At 37.1% G+C, this 26,504-nt stretch overlaps 1 protein-coding gene across 2 annotated transcripts in view; it reads left to right on the top strand.

The window, feature by feature from the left end:
• Positions 1-11,532, top strand: part of LOC126816866 (uncharacterized protein ZK1073.1) — a 101,815-nt gene extending 90,283 nt beyond the window's left edge. For both annotated transcript variants that reach the window (XM_050543657.2, XM_050543656.2), the window contains 5 exons: positions 3,570-3,685; positions 4,571-4,606; positions 6,514-6,658; positions 7,337-7,388; positions 8,298-11,532. In XM_050543657.2, the coding sequence (XP_050399614.1) occupies positions 3,570-3,685; positions 4,571-4,606; positions 6,514-6,658; positions 7,337-7,388; positions 8,298-8,503 (555 nt within the window). In that variant the 3' untranslated portion in view covers positions 8,504-11,532. The remainder of the gene's footprint in view (positions 1-3,569; positions 3,686-4,570; positions 4,607-6,513; positions 6,659-7,336; positions 7,389-8,297) is intronic.
• Positions 11,533-26,504: the final 14,972 nt, after the last annotated feature.

Raw genomic sequence — 26,504 nt, 5'->3', positions numbered from 1 at the left:
CCAAAATGAAAATTGTTTTAAAGCTCATATCCCAGCATTGACCATAAGAGAACGAGTAAAATCATATACTAGAGAATAAGACATAGGAAGATAAAGAAATAGATGTATAGAAATGCCATTTTGATCAATCCTGGAATTAAAAATGTAGATGGAGCATTTAATACAACTTAGGAGTTATTTCCCTTCTACAGTAAGGGGGGTTGGATGGCTGAATGGTTAGCGTGCGCGCGCTGTATCATAAAGTCTGTCATTGAGTCGACTGGCGTGGTTTCGAATCCCCGGTTGTACGTGACAAGGAGTAGGGTCGTCTGTCCAACCTCGTGGGTTTTCTCCGGGTCCTCCGGCTTCCTCCCACTGCTAAAGACCCCTACGCGCAAGCAAGTTATTGAAATAGAATTAAACCATATGTTAGTCCCGAAATGACCTAGTTTGTGTCGAGTGGACGTTAAACCCCATTTCTCTCTCTCTCTCTCTCCCCTTCTACAGTAAAGTATTTATGGATTAAGCTAACTTGACTTCTATAACAAAATTTTTATAAAGTTTGCCTGGTAGACCCCCGTTATTTATTTATAGCATTTGGACATCAAAAACTTGGCTTGTTGTTGAAATGGTAGAAAAAAAACGTGTTGACAATGTGAACTTGATTGAAAAGTCTGGCGTTGTGGAATAATATCAGACAAAACACTATACATATACAGTGTCAAGATCATCATTAGCATGGCACTCGTCCATAAAAATCACCATATATATAGGGCCTAAGCTAGTTCTTTCAAAATTAAACGTAATTAAGAACTAAAATGCTAGTTCTTTCAAAATAAAACATTAAATTCAGAATTATAAAACTCATTTAGTAAATTCAATGCAAACTTGCAACAAAATATATTTAGTGACAGGAACTCTTCAAATGGGAAGTGATATGAGATGTTCTAGAAAGCGAATAGAATACTTCACACAGATATTAATTGAGTCCATGAGTCTACTAGATGTCTTCTTGTATTGGATTTATTTAGATTTGTATTTTTGGATGTTACTTGTAATGGCTGGTATATGTTTTTACTGTAGCCATATTAGTAAAATGTCGGTGGGGAGTCAAAAGGTCGTATCTCTGAGTTTTACAAAATTGTCCAGGAGAGGTAAAGAATCAAAATGTGATATAGAAACCTCACGTCAAAATGTTGTATGTGAAATGACATATTTTTAAAGATTTTCTTAAATATTTCTGTAAAAAATGTATGTGTAGCCGTTTGAACAGTATGTAGCTATCCACGCATTTCGGGCTAAACATCTAGGGCAGAAATAAAGAGTGAAAGCTAGTTATTTGCAATTTTATACAGCAAAGACGTATCTCAGGAATAAATTCACCTTTACCTGCTTAAATTCCATAAATTTCAACAATTATTTCCAAAATATGTAACTAACCATAAAACAACACTGGGTAGCCTACGTTTGGTTGGATTATAATGCTTTGGTAAGACACAAAGTTGATTTTTCAAGGAAATATGCAAATTTTTCTCTCAATATTGATGTCGTTTTAGGAACACTCCATATACAACATTTTGAAACAATATCTATTAAACCACTTTTTATTGACTACGACAACTAGATGAAAAGATGCACAAGAAAATTCTTATTCTGAAGAAGAAAAATGGTGAATTTCGTAAAATATGCGTGATACGACTTTTTGACTCGCCACCTATGATAAACTATATTGATATTAACTGTTACCCTATTGTTTAATATTAATTTTGCTTATTTTTTTACGCAACTAATATTAATATCAACAAAATTATCTATAGCTCGATTCCACTTACCAATAAACAAAAACAATTGTCAGATACAGGATTTAGTAAAGATGAAATGATTATTCATATTCGGGAAACGTTTTACAATACATGTACTAATCATCTATTTCTTGAATCCACTTGCCAATAAACAAAAACCATTGTCGGGTTCAAGTTTAAGATGAAATGATTGTTCGTATACATGTATATACAACTTGAATTAATTGGATGACAGTCAGTTTGTTATTGTACAATATAAATATAAGATAAATTGCACTTAAGTGTTGGAAAGTAAGACAATGCCCTTAACTGGTCTTTCCATTACCCCTACTGGCCCTACTGTTTAACATTTTTGAAAAATCAGGCTGTCAAAACCGAGGTCTCATGTATACATTGGCATACAGTTGGAATTCGATATAAGAGTAGGCCGTAGTGCCACTGCCCGTACAAAATTTCCCTCATAGCCCGTCTTCATTAGCCCAGTCGGAGCAGAACAGTAGGACTTTAAACCCCATTTCATTCTGATGTTGTACTTGACTATGAGAAGAGGATCGTCGGCCTTAACTTGTTGATTTTCCCTGGGTATTCTGTGTTCCTCCCACTTCTAAAGACCTCTGACCCTAAACAAATTATTAAAATAAATATATACCATACATTAGTTCCACAATATCCTGATTAGTGTTATGTGAAATTAAAGCACCTTTCTCTCTTAGTCTTAGAGGGGTTGGATGGCCGAATGTTTAGCACGTGCGCGCTGTATCATAAGGCCTGTCAACTGGCGTGGTTTTGAATCCCCGGTTGTACATGACAAGGAGTAGGGTCGCCTGTCCAGCCTTGTGGGTTTTCTCCGGGTCCTCTGGTTTCCTCCCACTGCTAAAGACCCCTATGCGCTAGCGGGTTATTGAAATAAAAATTTAAACCATATGTTAGTCCCAAAATGACATAGTTTGTGTCGAGTGGACATTAATATCTCTCTCTCTCTCTCTCTCTCTCTCCCTCTTAGTCTTTCATGCCCTTTATAACCAGAAAGATTTTTTTTTCTACAAGTAAACAAGTAACTAATTTTAATCTGTATGTCAAAAGGAATGCAAAAAAATATCAATAATATATCCAGTAAGTGACTAATTATAACCTATATGTGAAAAGGAATGCAAAAAATATCAGTTTAAATCTAAATTCTTAGCTAAGGGCATTATCATAATCTCCAGCTCCCGTGCACGAGCTATTAATTTGTATGGCTATAGAAGGCTGAGTATACCTCATAATTTGCTGTATTTATATATTAGACATGTTTTGCAGTGTGATATTATTTTAACCCATTGACCATTATTATATCAACATTTTAACAAACAATAACACATTTGTTAGAATTATTAACTTCTTGCACTTTTAATCCTTAGATTTTTTTCGATTAATTAATTTTAATCCGTCGTTGTAGCATAGATCTAGTCAGTTTTTCAAGTGGAAGTGATTTTGATGTATTTTTGCTAGATTGTAAAAAAAGCATGATAATGATTCTGAAAAAAACAACTTTTATATAAATTCTTTTTACTAACGGAATGAAACTATAACATAAGTGTAAAGAAATGACCTATATCTTTTACTAAAGACATGTAAAAACAAAAATTATTACTCAAAAAATAATTTTCTATTGTTTATGTGCATTGGCAAAGAATAACAAAGCATAAAAAATATTAATATTAGCATGTTGCTATAAAACTCGAGTATTAAGACTTTCATGCACTTTCGACCTTTAAATTGATTTTGTAATTTATCTCTGTTTTGCAGATTGATAAAGCTGAAAATAAAGAGCAGCTAGCGAAGGTTATTGAAGCTTTTCAAGACTCTCTTCGATCTAAAATTAATCCTCGGAACTTAAAGAGATTTGTACAGTCGTTTATGAAGTAAGTTTGTGATGATCTTGCAGTTTTTATTTCTTGTACATGATTAGAAATGGATGTGCCTGATGCAGGTTCAGGTCAGTGAGTATAATAACTCAAACTGTTACACAGCTGTAACCACTGAAAAAAAAGGGGGTTGGATGGCCGAATGGTTGGCGCGTGCACATTGTATCATAAGATCTGTCATTGAGTCAACTGGTGTGGTTTTGATTTCCTGGTTGTACATGACAAGAAGCAGGGTCGCCTGTCCAGCCTCGTGGGTTTTCTCTGGGTCCTGCGGATTCCTCCTACTGTTAAAGACCCCTACACGCAAATTATTGAAAGAAAATTGAACCATATGTTAGTCCCAAAATGACCAAGGGGTTAAATCAGATATAAATCCCATTTACTATATCTTCCTTTCTCACATTTCAGAGTATACTAGGTCATATACTTGAGACTTAGGGGCGTATGGGATTGGGCGCATACTTTCAAGGGGTTGACCCTGTGAATCACCAACCTACATATTGAGTAATGTTCCTGTAGATGAATATAATTATCAGTGTGATATTAAGACATTAACAGAACACAGTTTTCATGGGAAACAATCACTGGTTTATTCTAAAAGCATGACGTTTCGACAAGTATCCTCTTTTCGTACAAGAGGATACTTGTCAAAACGTCGTGCTTTTAGAGAATACTTGTCCAAACGTTGTGCTTTTAGAATAAACCAGTGATTGTTTCCCATGAAAACTGTGTTATAAGAGGATACTTGTCAAAACGTCGTGCTTTTAGAATAAACCAGTGATTGTTTCCCATAAAAACTGTGTTCTGTTAATGTTGTGTTTCCCAATCGCTAAATGCCACTTAAAGATTATATTAAAACATAATGTGTTTTCTTTCTTTCAGGAGAACTAACATTGCTGAATCAGTTGGAAAAATAAGGTATGTTGACCTGTTACTATTTTCGTGAAATGTGTATAAAAATCATTATCCTGAATTCCTTGTATCAGACCTAACTCTCCATTTCTCAGATAAAACATATTTTGTCTGTAATTTTGCTGTTTTCCATTTCATGCAGATTTCCTTGATATTGTTTTGATAGATGCTTAAATTTGTTTTGAGATGAGAAATATTCAGACATCATTATAATTGTTATGGATTTCTTCTGCATTTTGACCAGCATTATCACGAAGAGAACTTTTTATCTGACTCTCTTCATATCATTGAGAGAGATCTGAATGCATAATTTTTTTTTCGTTTTATGTAACAGTCCTATTCTCGAATTTTGGTTTCAGAAAGATCTCTATGCTGTTTTTGTAAATATGAAGTGAAATGAAATGGGGTTTAAAGTTCCACTGTTCTGCTCTGACTAGGATAATGAAGATGGCCATTATGTCTTACTCTTGTATCGAATTCTAACTTCCAAGGGATCTTTTATGTGTAAGCCAGTGTATACACAGAACCTCGATTTTTGTCCCATCTAAATGACTAGACAGCTGTCCTTGTCAGGCCCTCTGTCCTGCACCACTGACAGGGGGAAACCACGTCGAAAAATCCTGATGAACATTCTCGGCCAATGCAGAGATCAAACACACGACCTCCAGGCTAACAGGCCAGCGTCTTACCCACTTAACCACCATGGCTCCCTTTTTGTAAATAAACGTGGGGGGTAAATGGTATCAAATATTGTAGTAATATGACTATGGTACACCATTAATTTCCCCACTGAATCTAATGTTAATTCTTGTCACTTTGTTAATTAATGTCTATATAATAATTTAGATAACATTTCAGGCCTAAAGAAAAACCTGGAATAGGCAGATTTAGCTCTTGCATAATGTATAAGTAACAAGTGGTTAAGTAACTAGCGTAGGAATTAATAATATCCTGTGGTCCATATGGTTGCTCCAGTAATTATCAATGACGTTGATGACAATTAACACTAGATAGTGGTTATCTGACTGGACTTGACCAGTGGTATGACTCCTTGCCATAACCAATTATCCAAATCAAATCTTCTATGAGATCCTTGTAAAAAAAAATAGGGAGAAATGGAATCATATATTGTAGTTAAATGGTTGCTCTTAGTAAATTATTAATGACAGTTGATGACAGTTAACCATGTTGTTGTTTTTAGGGTTTAACATCCGCTTCCACCGAGGGAGGTATCATAGACAGGTTGTTTTATTTATGGGGTCTTTACTCTGTGCTGTTGAGAAGGTGCCCCTGTCTCCAAACCAAATATGCTCAAACCAGGGATTGAAACAACGACCGAAAGCCAGAGATGACTGGCCAGCCAGAGCTCAAACTGCGACACTGTAGACCACTACGCCATCCTCTCACCCCCATGATAGTTAACAGTTTATGCTAGATTGTCCTTATATGGCGGGGATCACGTGGCTAAGTGGGTAAGACGCTGGCTCGCTAGCCTGGAGATCGGGTGTTCGATCCCTGCATTGGCCGAGAAAGTTCATCCAGATTTTCCAGCGTGGTTTCCCATTGTCATTGATACAGGACGGATGGCCTGACACAGACAGCTGTCTAGTCGTTCAGATGGGATGAAAAACTGAGGTCCCGTGTACACATTGGCATGCACGTAAAAGATCCCTTGGCAGTTGGAATTCGATATAAGAGTAGGCCGTAGCGCCGTTGCCTGGGCAAAATTCCCCTCATAGCACATTGTATGGCGTATGCCTGTCTTCATTAGCCAAGGTTAGGAGCAGAACAGTAGAGCGTTAAACTCCATTTCATTTCATTTCATTTCCTTATCTGGCAGGATTTGACCAAAACCTGGGTTATGTGTAGAACTAGTAAGTTTATATATTCTGTCCTATCTTATATATTAACAGATGTCCTGTATTGATGATAACTGGAACTCTGGCATATCTTTATAAACCATTCATGTCATTACATAAAAAGATGCAGGCAACCCTACCTAAAAAGAATGTGGAAATTCTTGAAGTGTTGGATGTGGCGAATGTTTTGGAGGAAAAGGTAGGTACAGTACACATACTTACATGGTTCCTAATCCATTTTAAAACAAACCAGCCAGAATTGGTCAAAAGAACTCCTGGTAGGAAATAGGGTAACTAAGCAAGTTGATTGAATTCTTAATAATTAACCTGTTATAATTTAGCCGAAAGTAGATAGATTTATGATACCATAGTGGCTGGTTCATTGTTTTACCAATCAGCTTTTTCAAACATCAAGCAGCTGAAGCCGACCATAATCAACCGATTAAGATCCCTGTTTACTTACATGCTGTCATGCTTTCTGCAGAGGAGAAGTGGAACAAGGTTTTATGTGTAGGATAAAGCACCAAACTGAGGTTATGCTGGAGAAAGAAAGACTGAAGAAAATAACCTCCTTGGGTGCAAAATTAGTGATATCTGGAAATAGATGAGAGAGAATGACATCTTCGGTTTCTATTCAGAACAAAACACAAGGCTGACTGGATGTATACTTTTCATTAACTTGAAAACGTGACCTGTATGTGTTACGAAACGTTGTTATTAAATAATAGAGAAGTAGTTATATCCATATATACCTTGTGTTATATCTAGATAAGTAGTTATATCCATATATATCTTGTGTTGTGTTTTGTTATGAATAGTTAATTTGGATGGGTTAGTGACATTTTATGATAAATTTTTATCTTTTTTTGTGTTGCAGCCAGAAAAGTTTGCTGAAAGTTTCTTATACTTTTTACAAGGACAGGGTTTTGGTAAGTGGCAAGTTGTTGTTTTCTGATGACTTTTAATCGTTCCAGGCTGTGGTCTAATAATAATATGTGTATATTTATAATGTACTATACTCCATCCATAAAATTCATGCTCAAAGCTCAACACAAATGAGTCTCACCAAAATAAAAGTTACTACTCTGGATAATATATTTGGAATAAATAAGTCTCAAGTTGTGATTTGAAAACAGTGAAAGTTTTAAATCCTCTGATTCTGGATGGTAGTTGATTCCAGAGCCGAGGTGTGGCAACACAGAAACTTCTATCACCAAAGCGTTCAAGTTTCGTTCAAGGTATTTCTACCCCTCAACGAATTTTCAATGGCATTTATTAATTGAGTGGAAATACAAAGGACATAATTCTATAGCATACAATTACTGTTGATTACTTAGTGAGAATTCGACTACGATTCTCTGGTCTTGAACAGCACAATTTTATGGAATACAATTAATGTTTATTACGGAGCAACTTTTCAAAGTGGAAAATCCCCAGAACAGTAGTACCAACAGATTTTAAGTTGAGGTGGAATCATTGGAAGTGTTGTATAACCCGAAACTTTCAATCGGATTAAAATACAGATCTATATTTCGTTTTGTTTTTTTATACTTTTAAATAATGGCCTACACTACATGAAGATCTAACCGGTTCTAGTGGAAGGTCGATTCGGTGGTCGTACCAGCGGCTTTTGACCCTATGGCGTCAGACATTGATTAATCAATCAACCTCTGTAGGGGGACCGCACCACACACAAACAATTAAACAACACAAAACTATAGACAGAACACAATATACAGATACACACATCAGATCAAGTGAATGGTTCCAGGAGCTAGCCGTAAGTGTTGCCATATTTGCCATGTCGAAATTTTAAAAGATTTTGCTTAAAATTACAGGATGTGGTGTACCTATGCCAAGAGTTCAGAGGTCAGCATCTATTGAAGGAGGTGTCCTACCAGTTGGCCGAATGAGAAGTCAATCCATGGAAGAAGCAGATCAACCTCGTGGTATTTACTCAATGAGTCCACCAAAATATGGCGGATCCTCTCCACCCAAAATGGAAACCATGCCACCAATTAGCAGCAGCCCACCTAAAAGTTAAGAAGCTTTTTGCGACGACCAATGACATTGTTTGGTAGTAAATGAATTACGGATATCAAAACCTGCGCGATAATACTTGTATGTACAGGGTTTAAATAATATGTTTTAGCGACAGACGGATGGTCAGACGGCAACTATAGATAGCATTTTATTCATAAAACTTCACTATGAATACTCTGTATAGGCAATCACTTTTTAGAAGAAAAAAATTTGATATTTATTGATTCAGTATATCTCTATATAGAAGTAAGAATACTTTATGATAATTTGCTCAGTTTTCAGTATTAAGATATGTCACATATATATTTCAATACAGTTTCTACTTATTTGCCATGAATAATTCAATAAATAATTCAATGAAATTAGGAGACAGTCGCAAAATTACAACACTTGTATCCAAACAAATCAACTATGGATGGATCTTGAGCCACCTGCCCATCTGTGCGGATGAGTAACTGACATTAAACTTATCATTTTCTATCTGCGATGTCGTCCAACCATCTCACGCAATTCCGCAAGTTATTTGGTTGATGCCAGTGTTGAAACTTTGCTACGGTTCCTAGATATGTTGAAATGAATTAATAAAACTTAATATACAGCAATACAGAGACATATATATTTTCATAGACTGTTCACTAAAAGCTTACTTTCATTTTCAGTTGTTTTGTGTTGGCAGCCATCAACACAAGACTGATTTATTCGTCCTGACAAACATGTTGTTGATTTTCTTAATCTGATGTTGTAATTACTGAAAATAAAGAAATAATATTACTTTTTGTCCAGTTTAAATTCTGATTTGCCCCAATATCAAATGCTGCTAACAATTATAGATTACATATTTTTTAATGTAAGTGTGTTTTTTATTATACAAACACTATTATCTGTTCTGTATAATGCTATTTTCTAATAATTGTGACTTAATTTTTTTGTTTATGTTTTGTTGTCAATACTTAGCTTATAGATATTTTTTTAGACAACTTTTAAGTTGATTCTGCTTTGAATTTTTATCTTTTTTTTCATACAAGATGTTTTTAAATATAATATGATATATTTTAAAGTTAAAGAGTCTAGAGAGAAAAATTGTTACAGAAAATTAACAAAAAAAAATTGTAATGATATTCTAATCACCATCTACACAATCATATTTGATGCATTTCTTGATGGTAAAATTCTCATTAAATTTGCTAGAATGTAGCCATGTTTCAGACTATTTGAATTTGTCGTACTGTTTCAAAAACTATTTGAAATTATCAGACTGTTTCTGAGACAGTGTGAAATTATCAGACTGTTTCTGAGAGTCTATGTGAAATTGTCAGACTGTTTCTGAGACTATTTGAATTTGTCAGACTGTTTCCAGCTATTTGAAATAAATCAATCATATTCAGTTGGCACCTATTGTAATAGTTCAATCACCACCTACACAATTATATTTTACGCATTTATGGATATATTATGGTGAGCGAAAAAAAATTCTTATTAAATTTGCTAGAATATAGTACTGTTAGAAATCAGTCCATTATCTTTAATCTGAACCAATTTTCTACCATGGTCTGACCAGCTGTCAAATACTTGGCAGGTCTAAATGGATAAGGTCTAGAAAATAGAAATGTTAAGATCATCCAATTTAAGCTCCACCCTTCGATCTGGTTGATAACTGGGGAGAACATGTAGCCACTGGGGTATATGAATTATAGTTATTTTCTTTTTAAAAGAGTGACTAAAATTGACATCATTGTATATTTTAAAACTGGTGAAATTATCTAGTCTATCCCATATATAAAATACATCATTATATAAGAGCTACAATCTTGATCTGTAATAATAATAATATATTTAGTTGAGAGGTATTGATGTTAAAAAGTAGTAAGATTTGCAAATCATTGTTCCATCATATCCAGTACAAAAACAAATCCACTCAACCTTGAGTCAATAATGACTGTCCTAGAAGCTTATATTCATCTATATGCGAATCTAACATCCCATACTTGATAGTACTAATATTATATGAGAGTGTTTGCACACATGCTATTTATGATATTGCTCATATTCTATGATATCAAGGGTCACCATCATTCTGCACAGAGAGATCCACCTACTTCATACTTTGAGAATAGATCTCTGTCCTGAATGGTCGCCATATTCAAAAATTAGTATACTGTTTTGTAATGCGGTTCTACTAGTTGCACATCTGTCATATACAAAATGACTAAATACACTTTTTCAACTTTATTAAATGGAAGTAGAATAAATACTTAACAAAATTCTGGAAGTATACTTAGTGTTTTCGACTAAAATCGTCGATTTAGGACTTAAAATGTCGGTCAACTAGCTTAGTGTCTGTTCTCAAGTGGAGCTAATTCTAATTTAGTATGGGTTCGGTATGTGTGATAACATGGTCGAGTAAATACATTAATACTTTTATTACGCTTTTCAATTTATCTCTATAGAACTATGGAAACACCTCAAACAGGAAAGTCTTTAGTTGAAATTTAAACGCAATGGTGATGGATTAATTGTCTGTTGGATTATTACAGTTCTGAGTATTTAGATATTATTTGTATGTCTAGCGTATAAATGTTTCCCCAAACATAAAACAAATTCCCATTTCAGGAGATTTGCATACATCAGGATTCAGAAAATTAATCATTCAAATCCTGGAGTGCTTTCTGTTCCCTGGATAGAGATTCTTTGCAGCTCTTGAATGCCAGATAGTTAAACTTTTCCTGGCTCAAATATTTTTCTGAATTCTTCAAATTGTAATAGTTTATTAGTATTTTTAGAGTATTGTCATGATAATAATTTGAGTTTTTATTTTCACTTATTTGAAAATGATTTTATAATACAAGTAAAGCTATTATTAAGATCCAAGGAGTATTGCACCTATGATTCCTACCCAATAAGATTTTGGAAGTTTTTTTTTTTTTGTAATTGTACAGAAGATATAATGTAGTGTTATATTTATTATAATGTACTCCATACAAGTACAACTACAGGTGTACACATTTTGAAAATAAATAATAGTGTAAGCAACCCTTGTTTCTTGTTCTCATCAGCCCAATCATTGCAGAAGAACAGGAGGACATTAAAACCCTGTTTCATTTCATTTCTTCCCCGCTTGTACCTGGCAAGGAGTAGGGTCGCTTGTCCAACCTTGTGGATTTTCTCCTGGTCCTCCGGTTTCCTCCCACTGCTAAAAACCCCTAAGCGCTAGCGAATTATTGAAATAAAACTGAATCATATGTTAGTCCCGAAATGACCTAGTTTGTGTCGAGTGGACGTTACGACCCCCCCCCCTCTCTCTCGTTTCATTTCTTGTATAATATTAGGGGGGTTGGGTGGCTAAATGGTTAGCGTGCGCGCGCTGTATCATAAAGTCTGTCATTGAGTCGACTGGCATGGTTTCGAATCCCCGGTTGTAGGTGGCAAGGAGTAGGGTCGCCTGTCCAACCTCGTGGGTTTTCTCCGGGTCCTCCGGTTTCATCCCACTGCTAAAAACCCCTAAGCGCTAACGAATTATTGAAATAAAACTGAATCATATGTTAGAACCGAAATGAACTAGTTTGTGTCGAGTGGACGTTACGACCCCCCCCCCCTCTCTTTCGTTTCATTTCTTGTATAATATTGTGTATAGAGAGAGATGAAATGAAATGAGGTTTAACATCCTACTTTTTTTCACCAACCATGTTAATGAAGACTGGCATTGGACGACATGCAGTGTGCTATGATATGAGGGAAATCCAACTGCCAATGGTTGTTTTATATGCACGTCAATGTGAACATGGTTCCTGGGCTCTTCATCCCATCTGAACAAGACACTGTTGCCAGGCCCTCTTTCCTGCACCACGTACATACAAGGATGAACCATGTCGGAATATCCTGAGGAACTTTCTCTCCCAACACCACAATCGAACCAAGGACCACGAGGTTATCCAAATCAAGCCAATGACTTACTCACTGAGCAATCGTGGCTCCCAGGTATATATAGAGATGGGTGTGGTCGACTAGTAATACAGATCTTTAGGCCGACCTTCGGTTATCGTGATTTCTTGACTATGGTCGAACTAACTGAATCCGAATTTCATTTAGTCCGGACCCTAGTCCGAAAATAATGAACTATTGTGGCATATGGTTGGAGTAGTTCCAACATGGCGTGTGTCAATGAAACGTAAGTGTAGAATATTTAGAAAGAATCTATTTTTGTTGAGTATATGATTTTAGGAAAGCTTGAAAGAATTTTAAATGGTTGCGACTTCTATGAGCATACATTTTTGGTCTCGTATGTTATGTCTGAATCTACGTAAGTCTAAAAAATACGCATTATTTTAATATTTATGTTATGCAAAATGTGAAGTCAAATTACAAGGAATTTTAGTCGCGCAAGTTTAATTTCATGAAAGCATTATTGTTTTATAACATAACTTCATATAGCTAGAGCGATTCATTATTCGCCGTGGAGAGATTATAGACCTTCCTTGGGCTTAAGGTTGGTTTTTTTTTTTTGGGGGGGGGGGTATTCGCGAGGTCTAAAGCAGAATAAATTGAGATTACCATGTCCATGGGAGCAGCCATCTTTTAACAGACGATTGTCAGATCTTCTTTAAGTGGCATTTAGTAATTGAACAGTATACACACTAACACTATTTATGGAATAACAATTACTGGTTTATTAACATGCAACGTTTCGACGATGATACTCTCGTCTTTATCAAGCAAATGATAACATATATGTAAAACATATATATATATGTTGTTGTTGTTGTTGTTAGTGTTTAACGTCCGCTTCCACCGAAGGTGATATCGCAGACAAGTTCATTTTAATGATCTTAGCGCACGCGCAGGGGTCTTTGCTGTGGGAGGAAACCGGAGTACCCGGAGTAAACCCACGAGGTTGAGATGGCGCCCCTATCTCCAAGCCACATACGCTCACACCAGGGATCGAAATCACAACCGCAAGCCAGAGGTGACCGGCCAGCTAGAGGTCGAAGCGCGGCACTCTAGACCACTAGGCCATACCCCCCCCCCCCACAACATATATGTTCGTTCGTTCGTTTCTGGAGTTTTACGTCCACTTCCACCTAAGGTGATATCGTAGACAAGAACATATATGTAGTAGTAGTTCTTGGTGTTTAACGTCTGCTTCCACATAAGTGATATCGCAGACAAAAGAACATATATGTTCGTTCGTTCGTTTCTGGGGTTTTACGTCCACTTCCACCTAAGGTGATATCGTAGACAACCCACATATATGTAAAACATCAAGTATTTATATACAGTATAAATGATAACATATATGTAAAACATCAAGTATTTATATACAGTATAAATGATAACATATATGTAAAACATCAAGTATTTATATACAGTATAAAAAGAGGCCATAAATATAGACCGTATATATAACTAGCACTGATCAAAGCAATGATGACAGAGCCCTAAGTTGTTACAAGGTACCGAAGCCATAATTAATTACATATCTATAAGGCAGGAGTAAGGCTAATTGGTGATCAGTATTATTACAATGATACAAATAGGTGTTAAGCATTCATAGGGTGTACACTAACACACATAACTATTATTTTAATAACATTGAAATGTTACCCAGTCACCTTAAAGTCATCTGAGATGAGTGAACAACGATATTACAATAATTCCGCCTCCAGACGACGCGGTTTTCATTGTAAGATCATGAGATGAAATAAAATTTACTTGATTTATACCCCAGAGGCCTTATTCACGAAAACTTTTAAGAAAGCAGCTTTTTCATTGATTAAGAGTAGAAATTTGTTCTAAGATTTTAACCCGCAACTAATGAAAGGGTCGCAGGTTGGCCGCGAAAGCTCATTGGGATTTTCAGGGGTGGTTTCCACTTGTCATTTGTGCAGGACGGACGGTCTAGTTGTTTGGATGGGTCAAAAAACCCAGGTCCGTGTACACATTAGCGTACACGTAAAAGACCCCTTGGCAGTTGGAATTCGATATAGTAGGCCGTTAAACCCCATTTCATTTCATTGTTTTGTGCCATTGCGCCATATAAGGATATTAACTATGACTACAAATGGCATAGGGCTATTTTCAGAAATTCATCAAATACTTTACAGCTAAACACCCAATAAAACGTATTTTAGTAAACGAAAATAGATCCCTGATAATCCTTTCTCTGTCCAATACTTTAACTAATATATCGCGTTTAATAGTCATAATATACACGAACCCTAATTAAATTTGAACGGATATGAAAAATCGCCAAGACGAGCAAAAAAATATGATTGATTCTGGTTTTCATGTGAATTCTTTTCTGGGTTTAATCGGATTTCAGATGTCTTCGTCTTGGAATTTGTCCTGGCAACTTCCAGACCGGAAATCATTGCATTGATTTTTGGTGAAATGTTTTGTGGAAGTTTGAAGCCACGTACTGACATTTGATTTCAATTACAAGCCCGATGAGATTTGACTTATCTTCTGAAAGATGTCCCATGCCTTGCAGCACATCTGGCAATAAAGTTTTGTAACGGATGCCCTAACATTTATTTGAAACCCCCTTCGTTCTTCTTTATTTATTTTTTTTATTTATTTATTTCTTTTTTTTTTGACAGATTTCAGATCAATGCTGTTTTCGCGAATTGATTTTCACAGGGTAAAAGTAGTCGTGCGTGTGACAAGGCGATCTCCAAACATGATAATACGTGCCTAAATATTATAACGGGGATAAAATTCATTCATTCATTCATTCATATGTATCTAATATTTTATTTTGTTTCATTATCTATCCTACTATTTGTGACTGTCATTTGTGTCTCTCTGTTCAGGGTTGGCAGCTGGACTAGGGTTGTCCTGAGGCTAAAATTGTGTGTATAGGGGTAGCTCGGAGCGTGAAGTCTGATAGACCTGGTGGCGCTGCACTACCGCTTCTGGTTTAGGAGTTATAGTACTTTCGGTTCCGGACTCAACTCTAGTAAATTAGTAAATTATAACGTAAACTTTAATTCTCACATATTGTAATCTTGTTGTAACATTGTTACTTATTTAATTCCTTTGATTCGGTATGATATGCCATGTACCATATCAATATACTATATATCTATATAACGCCACTGCCCGGTCAAAATGACCCTTATAGCAAACAGCATGGCTTATGCCTCTCTGTATTAGCAAGAACCCTTGCCAGTTGGAATTCGATATAAGAGTAGGCCGTAGTGTCGCTTTCCGGCCACAATTTTCCTCATAGCACACTGTATGGTGTATGCCCGTCTGGGGATCACGTGGCTAAGTGGGTAAGACGCTAGCTCGCTAGCCAGGAGGTCGGATGTTCGATCCCTGCATTGGCCGAGAAAGTTCATCCAGATTTTCCGGCGTGGTTCTCCCTCGTCAGTGATGCAGGACGGAGGGACTGACAAGGAAAGCTGTCTAGTCGTTCGGATGGGACGAAAAACCGAGGTCCCGTGTACACATTGGCGTGCACGTAAAAGATCCCTTGGCAATTGGAATTCGATATAAGAGTAGGCCGTAGCGCCGCTGCCCAGGCAAAATTTCCCTCATAGCACACTGTATGGCGTATGCCCGTCTTCATTAGCCCAGGTTAGGAGCAGAACAGTAGGACGTTAAACTCCATTTCATTTCATTTCATTTCGTATGCCCGTCTTCATTAGCCCAGTAGGAACAGAGCAATAGTGGGACGTGCTGTTCTCTCTGTATTGTGTTTAAAATCCATTAGCGTGTATTTATTACTGTGAATTTTTATTTCACCTGTTGGCGTTTATCATTTATATAAAGTTTTACTAAGATACTAGAAACAAACTAACAAGATCCTATCAGAGGTCAGTGTATAAATTCGTGCTTTTGGGTCAATCTGTTAAAATAATCCTTAACCCCTTCGGGCCCAAGTGGTTACGTTTTAAAATAATTGGCTGTTTAATGATATTTTCTCAATTATTTGAAAGAAATATCATAAAACGATCAACCGAGGAATCGAAATGAATTGAAATGAAATGGGGTTTAACGTCCTACTGTTTTGCTCCTAAACTAGGCTAATGAAGACGGGCATACGCCATACAGTGTGCTATGAGGGAAATTTTGCCTCGAATTATATCGAATTTCAACTGCCAAGGGATCATTTAAGTGCACGCCAATTTGTACACGGGACATCGGTTTTTCGTCCCAACCGAACGACTAGACAGCTGTCCTTGTCAGGCCCTCCGACCTGCATCACTGACAAGGGGAAACCACGCCGGAAAATCTGGATGAGTTTTCTCGGCCAATGCAGAGATCGAACATCCGACCTCCAGGCTAACGAGCCAGCTATTTACATTACATGTAACACATTTACTCCGAGGGCAACATTCGATGTTTTTCTTAGAACAAACTTCATATTGACCACGATTTTCTGAAAACAGAAGCCTATCTTTTCCCGGTAAGATCACAACCTTATAATGCTGATTTAAATTGACAATTAATTCGCGTTTTCAATGTCGAAGACTTTGGATGATATTGAGTTAGAGACTTAGCTACTTTAACATTAATACGAAACATGTTATTGATGCTCTGGTCAGCGTGGAATTATCTGATAAATCCGTACATTTGTTTCAATCTGTTACAATGATCTATAAAAGCTGCAACAGCAGACATGTTAGATTGCTCGGTGGATACCTTACCTGATAGCTACCCAAGGGGCCCCATACATCCTGTCCACAAATCGACTCATGTACAAAAGTTTACGTATTATGAATGAATGATTGCATGAATGAATGAAATGGGTTTTAACCTACTACTTTTCTATACCAACCCATCTTCCATAGAAGGCTTGATCTCGCTTTAACAACGTACATCTTATCAAGGCCTTCACGTAATACCCTGCATTTTGCGGCACTAATTTCGATTTGGTACAAGCCCAACTTGTGAGCCTATCAGATTCCTCGATCGTCCCGAATACCAAGTCTCGCGCTTTCTAGCTAAAATGTCTACCTGTGATAATCGAGTTGCAAAGTTCAAGGTTCATTCAATGTCAAGGTTTCCGTGGAGGTCGCGATGTCACAACTTCTGATTGGGCGCTACTGTTCACGGGTCTGTAGATAACATAGCTATAAGTTCGGGAATTGTGAAGTAAACAAGCAACGGCCAGATGTTGTGAAACTCGCAGTCGTTGCTTCAGGAACATGATACCAACCGGGATAATGAAGTATGTCATGGCGTCATACAGTGTGCTATATATATATAGGAAGCCATGCACGGGCACTAATTGAGGATGATAGTGCAATAAAGTGGACAAGTGCCATTTAACAAAATCTGCAAAAAATAGTATTTTTGCATATTTTTAGACCAGAACACTAAAACTGACATATAGGGTGACAAAAATGATGAAATGAACAAGTTGTTAAGAAAAACTGCTACAAATGAATTTATTTGAAAAAATCGAATGATCTTATTTAAAAACAACGGCACAAGTTCATCTTAATACACTAGCATCTTCAATTGAATTCCAACTTTGTAGGGTATTTTTTATGCGCAACCAAACGCATACACGGGACCTCGGGTTTTTCGTCCCATCCGAACGACTAGACGTCTTCCCTTGTCAGAGATTACATCCTGCACTACTGACAAGGGGAACTCCCGATGGAAAATCTCAGACAAATTTCTCGACCAACACCGTGATCGAGCCTCGGACCTCCTGGCTAGTGAGCTAGCATCTTACTCACTGAGCCACCGCGAAGACTGTATCATGATGTTGACCGAACAGAACTAGCACATCGGTAAACCCAGGGGATTTTCAGAGCCAGACAGGTTTTGTCGGTTTCAAAATTATATCACCATCTTTAGTTTGGTTTGAAAATAACCAACTCCTTTAATCCCCTCTTTGTAGCCATCTTCAGTATTTTGTCGATTTTCTTTTTCATAGAATTTTTTATTTGGATAACTGAAGTGTTGAAATCGGCAGACCAATCGTAAATCAACAATTTCTTCTTTTGACAGGCCTGATTACTGATAGCATAAAGTAAATGGCACTCCATCCATACAAGATATTATCACTGTAGGGAGTTCTATTCAGACTGTAATAGAACCTGCGTTAAACTCATAGAGGCTAATGATAACCCCCTACTTGATAGGCTAACGGCCGTCTAGTCCGAGAACCCTCGGACCCCGTCTTCCCTTTGGTGTATGTCATTCACCTGCGCCATATCAGCGTAGCTGACGTGTGTAGATTATTTATTTTCAGTCATCGATAAATGAAGATTACACAGGGGCGGATAAACAATTTTTCTGATAAAAAGGCTTGAAATTTCTTCTGCTGTATTTATCACGTTAAACCCCATTTCAGTGATGCAGGAAGGAGGCCCTGACAAGGACAGCTGTCTAGTCGTTCGGATGGGACTAAAAACCGAGATCCCGTGTACACATTGGCGTGCACGTAAGAAATCCCTTGGAATTCGATATAAGAGTAGGCCGTAGTGTCGCTGTCCGGGCAAAATTTCCCTCATAGCACACTGTATAGCGTATGGCCGTCTTCATTAGCCCAGTATAGGAGCAGAACAGTAGGACGTTAAACCCCATTTCATTTCATTTGTTTATTATAGACATAGCAGTTTACTCTGAGTCGTCTCTATGCTACCCCGTTGTTGGGATACAGGTATACGTCCGATACAGGTATACTTCCAATGCAGGATACTCTCTCGTTGAGACCCAGGTAGTCGTCCAATGCAGGATACTCTCTCGTTGAAACCCAGGTAGTCGTCCGATCCACGCTACCCCATTGTTGAGATCCAGGTATACGTCCGATCCAGAATACTCCCTTATTGAAATCCAGGTATTCTACCCTACTGTCTACGCCACTCACCTTTTGAAACCCAGGTATATGTCCGATCCATTCTACGGTACGCCGAAGAAATTGCTCGCGTCCCGGCCTGGGGTTTGGGGTGGACGGGGGGGGGGGGTCTAAAATATTAAAACAATTATACGCAGTTCAGTTACAATTAGTAGCGAAGGTGGTGGGAATGGGGGGAAGGGCGCTGGCACTTTTTAACAGCGACAGGATGGCGTCGTTTTTCTAATACACGACCCATACACCACCAGTATCTGGTTCTACTGTTAAACATTCCCTAATGAAGTGAATGTTTGGATTTAATAAATGATTGGGAATAGAAAAGAACATCTCAAGTTTCTTGAGTGGCACACTCATTATCTGAACCAACGGACCCAAGACCCCACTTACTCCCCCCTCTCTCTCTCTCTCTCTCTCCTTAATATCAACACGACACGTTGTAAATCTTTCTCATTATATCGCCTCTTTCCACTGCGTGCAATATTTAGTTTTGCCACTCACGTAATTGGATTGATCAGTTTTAGTGAGATAATCAATATATTCTCCATTATAGTAGAAGATGGAAGCAAATTGTTAACTCGGTAAATCTTTTAAACAACGCCGTGAATTGATTGGAATTTGACATCTTTACCAACATAAAGGCCGAGTTGATTCGACACACAAAACGAAGCCTTAAAGGTGCTTTATGTAATGTGAGAGCTAAATCTACCCATTTCTAGCTTCAAATTAATGTTGTATATAATATTGGTTTTATTCACTTGACAAGCCCATGATCACTTCGCATGGCTTAGGTATTGAGTGGATTAGATAGTATCTGTCATATCTTCGTTAAAATTTAAACATGGACGTCACTCACGGGAAATCAAATCTTCAATGACATGCAATACAGTGGTAATGGTACTTGATAAACTAGAATATTTGGGCTATTTTTCGTCAAAACTTCAAACATATATAACTTGGTTTATGACTGGGAGCCACAGTTGCTCGGTGAGTAGGACGTTGGTTCACCAACTTGAAGGTCCCGTGTACGTTCCCTCGTTGGCCGAGAGAGTTCGTTGGGATTTTCCGGCCTGGCTCTCCCTTGTTAGTGGTGTAGGACGGTGGGCCTGGCAAGGGACAACGTATAGTCGTTCGGATGGGACGAAAAACCGTGTACACATTGGCGTGCACGTAAAAGAACCCTTGACAGTTGGAATAAAAGTAGGCCATAGCGCCGCTTTCCGGGAAAAATTTCTCTCATAGCACACTGCATGACGCATGCCCGTCTTCATTAGCCCAGTAGGAGCAGAACAGTAGCACGTTAAACCACATTTCATTTCATTCATGACTGCAATTTTCAATATATTCATTTTTGCATTATCTATTTTTAAACTATTACAGCAAACCCGTTCTCTAAATCTCACATAGTGTATTTTTAACTGAGAGCATGTGTAGTTCTTTAATCAACTATTGGAAATCATAAAGTTAAAATAGAGTCATCCATGCTGGAATTATCGGTAGTAATTAATCCGAGATAAATATGGAGATGGCGCGATATTTGTCGAACTAAAATAAAAATAGAATATTTTGAAGCCATATATTGATGATTGTAAACACGTGTAAGGGTCAATGACATATATATTATAAAATGGAATGAAATAGGGTTTAACGTCCTATTCGGCTAATGAAGACGAGCATACACCATAAATGTGTTATAAGTGACATTTGGCACGAATTTCGAGTTCCTACTGTCAAAGATTCGTTTACCAGAAAAGTGGATGGTTGAAGGTTGAAACCGTTTTCATGTGCCACTTGCTTCAAAAGTTCAAAGGCTCTCCGGTATGTTGACTTTCTCTTGTCAGGTAAAAAGAAAAAAAAACCAAAGAAACAGAACGATCTTGAACTGTATTCATTTTATTAATTAGTGAGTGAGTTGAATTCTAATAAAAATCAATTTAAGTGAACTATATTAATAATGACTGGTCCCTGCCTCATTAACGCTTTTAATCCGTTTTTAACCCCCATCAAAGAGTGCCGCGGTCGACTTTCCAAATTCTGGTGAGTCGGCGATGGAAAGACCCCATCATAAGGTCTGTCATTGAGTCAACTGGCGTGGTGTCGATTCCCCGGTCGTACGTGGCAAGGAGAAGGGTCGCCTGTCTAACCTCGTGTTTTTTTTCTGGGTACTCCGCCTCCGCCCCCCCCCCCACTGCTAAAGAACCCTACGCGCAAGCGAATTATTCAAGAATCGAAATTGAACCATATGTTAGTCCTGAAATGACCCAGTTTGTGTCGAGTGGACGTTAACTCTCCCTCTCTCTCTTCCCCCTCTCTACCTCTTACCATTCAACAAGTATACATTAAGGTTTTTGTTTTGTTTTTTAACCAGAATCTACCACAGTAATATCTTCATACTATTTCTAGAGACAAAAGGGTTTCCGAAATTACGAAAATAAATGTTTTATCTGATTTCAAGAACAAAGTCTTATAATCTTTTATGTATAACATATTTTTTTTTTTTATCTATTAATCTTTGCCCACTCTTAACCTTTAATAGATAATTACGAAATCCAACCGAAATAACAAAAAACATAAAATACCTTATAAGCGTGGGATAATTATTATAATAGTTGTCTAAGCCATCATACTTAAAGTTGCAATTGCAAATTTTCAAGTTATATTTTTAAAATGTATTAAAATAAAGCCTTAAAATAGATGGTATCCATAAACAGTCCTACCTTGTTAAAGAATAATCCTATTAATCCTATAATTCGCTATTGCCAGCTGAGAAATTGGCAAAAATATCATTTTTAACTTCAAATTCCAACGTTGGAAAATGGCTGCCCCATGTTGTCAATAGCAAAACAGGGGAGGTAATTGTGTTGTTATTTCCTGTGTCATAGATTTAAATGGGTGGGAAATAATGCCCATGATCGTATAATAGTGATTTGATAACCTATTGAGCAAAAGACATAGAAGTAATTATGTTTTGACTTTCTTAGAAAATTTGAAATTCTCGCTTTAAACATACATTATGCAAGAGCTAAATCTGCCAATTGCAGGTCTTTCTTTAGGCCCGAAATGTTATCTAAATTATTAATTAGTCTTTAATTAACTTATCCAGACCATAATCAACTCTCGACGGCATCGCTAGCCTGTGATATTTACTGGATTAGAACCCCGTCTCCTGCTTCTGATTAAATCAACAAATGGATAATCGAGACTATGTTTTTCATCGTACCGACTTTAGTAATGATGATTGAGGCTAGGCCCAAAATTCAATCTCTAAATACTCGGTTCAGGGTGGATCAATTTGACTGAAATTTTTCAGCAAATTTCCTTTACATTATCTAGTTTTTAACTATTATAGTGAGAACTACAATCTCCCATTATAATGTATCTTTAACTAATAATTGAAACGCTTTTGTTGATAAGTAATGGCCTACTTTGTTTATCGCCTAACCCACCTGTAATTTGAGATTTAACAAGATCACTTTTTTGCAAAGGTTAATTGAAATAAATCTATAGAATTTATTGCTGTGTTCTATTTTCTATCGTGGGTAAATATTTTGATGGACGTGTCCTCCTACTCTTTCCGTTATTTTAGAAGAAAATGGCAACAGCGTTATCGTATTGACGTAGCATAGAGAATCAATTAGTGATTTTGGAATTATATTTTTCATATTTTATTCTCGTTTTCATGCGTGTATAAAAACTATAGGTGTGGCTGGGTATCTATCTCTTCAGAGCGCTAATGAATAATCCAAAATAAAATGGGATTTAACGTCCTACATTTCTGCAGCGACTGGGCTAAAGAATTTCGATTTTAAAGGGTTCGTTAACGTGTACGCCAGTTCATTATAGACAGTTTTCCTTGCCAGTCCGTCGTCCTGCACCACTGACAAGGCAAAACCGCGTCCGAAAATCCCGATTAATTTTCTCGGCGAACACCGGAAGCGAACCCCCAGATCAGCGAATCAGTGCCTTACCCACTGAGCCACCGCGGTCCTATAATATAACACTTTTTTTTTATATATATATAACAATGACAGCTGTCTATTCGTTCGGATGTGACGAAAAACCGGGGTCCCGTGCACGTAAAAGATCCTTGACAGTTGGAATTCGATATAAGAGTAGGCCGTAGTGCTGCTGTTAGGGCGAAATTTCCCTCAAAACACACTGTATGGCGTATGCCCGTCTTCATTAGCCCAGTTCGGAGCAGAACAGTAGGACGTTAAACCCCATTTCATTTCATTATGTTATACACAAGACATTTTGACAGAATTTCACTGGTCGTATTTCACTGCAAATATTCCAGTGGAAACGTATGTTTATCAATATAAAATACAGATCTATGTTTCGTTTTGTTTTTATAAATACCTTTGATGGCCTCCCAATGCAGTAAAGACAAGTAACACGAAATTTTGAACTGTAAAAAGCGAAACGAAATAGATTCTGTGTTTTGATCAGATTGACGTGTCTATAGTGATTGCTGTCCACAGTAGAACTGCGTGGTGTTTTGTTTTGTACAATCGCTAACTGCCATTCAAGAGGCATAAGATGACAAACGGATAGATAAGATAAGATAAGATAAGATTTTATTGTATCAAAACATCCATTTAGGATAGCATACAATATAAACATGTACATATATTTATAACAATATGACAAATAATATTTACAAATAAGACAACAGTAATTTTAATCTAGCTTATAATATAGATTTGCCAACAGGACAACAGTATGTAATGTACACATTTACACCAAACGGGTTTGATAATGGCACAGCATTCAATACAATTATGATGCATGAAGAAAAGGGAAGTTGCGTCGTCCTGATTTTTGATATGATTGTAGGTTGTATATTTACCGGCACCAAACTATAAAACCACGAAGGCTATAGCAACGTTTCCTTGGCGTGCTCCTTCTTAGACTTTTCTATTGTGATCCGATCATTTTTGAATTTTTTTGAGTCGTTAGCTCACGACGACTGGTGATCCGATTATTCTGAAGTTTTTCTCTGAGTTGTTTAGCTCACAGCTACTGGTAATCCGGTCTTTGCATTATTAACATTCGTTAAAAAGTGAAAACCCATCATAATTCAGATTGGGGCCTTTTATGTAAACCGGAAAGAGTACTTCCACTTAGAATCCCTTCTGTGCGACATGTGTCAGAGGCTTCAGTAAAGATAAACGGAAATCGCGGATAATGTCGAGCAAATATGATTGAAATGCTGGTGTTCTCATAGGTTATCATTCAGCTTGGAAACCATACTCCCCGCAGTGTCTCGTTTGATTATACCTAATCCCACTAACCACTGCTTTAACGAAAGCAAATTTCTGTTCCAAATTATGACTGGTAAATGGTCCGATAAACAAACAATTTTAGCTAACTGCGTTACAAAAGCATTTAACTGCGTTACAAAAGCATTACGCTTAAAACAGAGCTTCAAATTGGACCAAATATGTTTACATAACGTTACGTCATGACTCATGATTTTATTATGCCCAATTAACCAGTGCATTGCAGAATATTGCAGAAAAACTAATTGCTTGACAAATGAGGCTATCAAATTGGAAACAAATATAAACAATACTGTTTGGAGACGAACATACTTTCACCGTTTTTAATACCTTAAATGACTGTCCAAAGTTTTAAGGAAGACCCAGATTAAACGAAGGGCTGTCATGTTGCTGTACTTGGGATAGATTTGATTGAACTGGAAGAATAGACAAACTCCTTCAAAAGTTCAAGTATCAGAAGCCAATCCAGCAATGGCCAGAGAGGGATTTCTCGGGCCATTGCTGCAGGAATATGCTTTAAGGGTCAGATGATCTTTTGGTGGTCTTCGTGGAAGTGGTCACAGAAAACATGGGCGTAAAAGAAGCGTTCGCTTGGGTAAGGATCTGGATAAAATGTTTATAATTTTATAATAAAGTATTTTAGGGAATCCATCTGAATATTTTCCAAAACTGTGAAAGGTTTGGCAAAATAAACAGGGCCTTATTGCTATGTGATCGTCAATCCTCTTAAATGGCATCATGCATATTAGTTAAAGACATCATACTACACTATGCACTAACTGAATCTGTAAATTTGCATTTCCGTATCACAGAAACTTGAGATACTTCAGTACATCCATTTTCTACAGCGGCATCCTAAGAATATTTAATCTCCCACAGCATACTTTATTACCTGGATTACTTTTCTTGATCTGAGAGAGAGGAGGAAGGAGTCTAAAGAAGATTGAGCTTTAGATTATAAGGACTGTCATCATTGCAGTGTAGCGCGATCCTCCTGAATTTGTGACTGTTGTAAGTCCTTCGTACAGTAGAATGTTCGCGAGAATTGGGTGGTCTAGTGGTTTAACTCGTGCGCGTAAAATCACAAGGTCTGTTATTGAGTCAAGTGGCGTGGTTTAGATTCCCCGCCTGTACGTGGCAAGGAGAATGGGATCGCCTGTCCAAGCGAATTACTGAAATAAAATTGAACCATGCGTTAGTCCCGAAATTATCTAGTTTGTGTTGAGCTGGCGTTAAACCCATCTCCACTCTCTCTCTCTCTCTCCCTCTCTCTCTCACTCTCTTGGTCTTTGCTATTGTTTAGCGTATTCCCAAATTCTATCCGGATCCCAATAATAAAAACACTCTCGTTGCAGTATTTGTATTTTTCCAATCTAAGCTATTCAAAGTATTGAAGAGTGTCGTACACAAGGCATTGTATTCATATTCCTTTTGGAACACCTGAAACCATTTTGTTTTATCGTAGTACTTTAATGAAGTTCAGTACCAGTATGTCTTTGAATGTATTATATAAAACTATTTATATACCTCAAAGAAAGGTTAGTCATTGATTTCATTTAGAAACATCTTGGGAGGTATTCATTTAATTTTCATTCTTGCAGAAAACATTTCTATAATGTATAATTTTAGTTGACCATGCTTCATTAGTGATATATTCATCTTACACATAACTTTTCATAAATAATGATCTATTTTAATCACAAACTACTTTTGAAGTAAGACAAATTGGGCTCCGTGACATAAAAACATTCTACCTAAAATTCTTGTCCACCAGACGCCTTCATTAAAGTCGATTTTAATTCAGCTCCAATCGAACCTATCAATTGTCGTCAGCAAACAGCTAATGACACGGTGGTGTGCCTATCTAGAAACGTTCGGAAACCGGCAATGTGGAGCAATATTTGCCGGAA

The sequence above is a fragment of the Patella vulgata genome, chromosome 3 (assembly GCF_932274485.2).
Source record: "Patella vulgata chromosome 3, xgPatVulg1.2, whole genome shotgun sequence".
NCBI lineage: Eukaryota > Metazoa > Mollusca > Gastropoda > Patellidae > Patella > Patella vulgata.
Note: the sequence above shows the minus strand (reverse complement) of the source record. Positions and strands in the feature narration are given on the sequence as shown.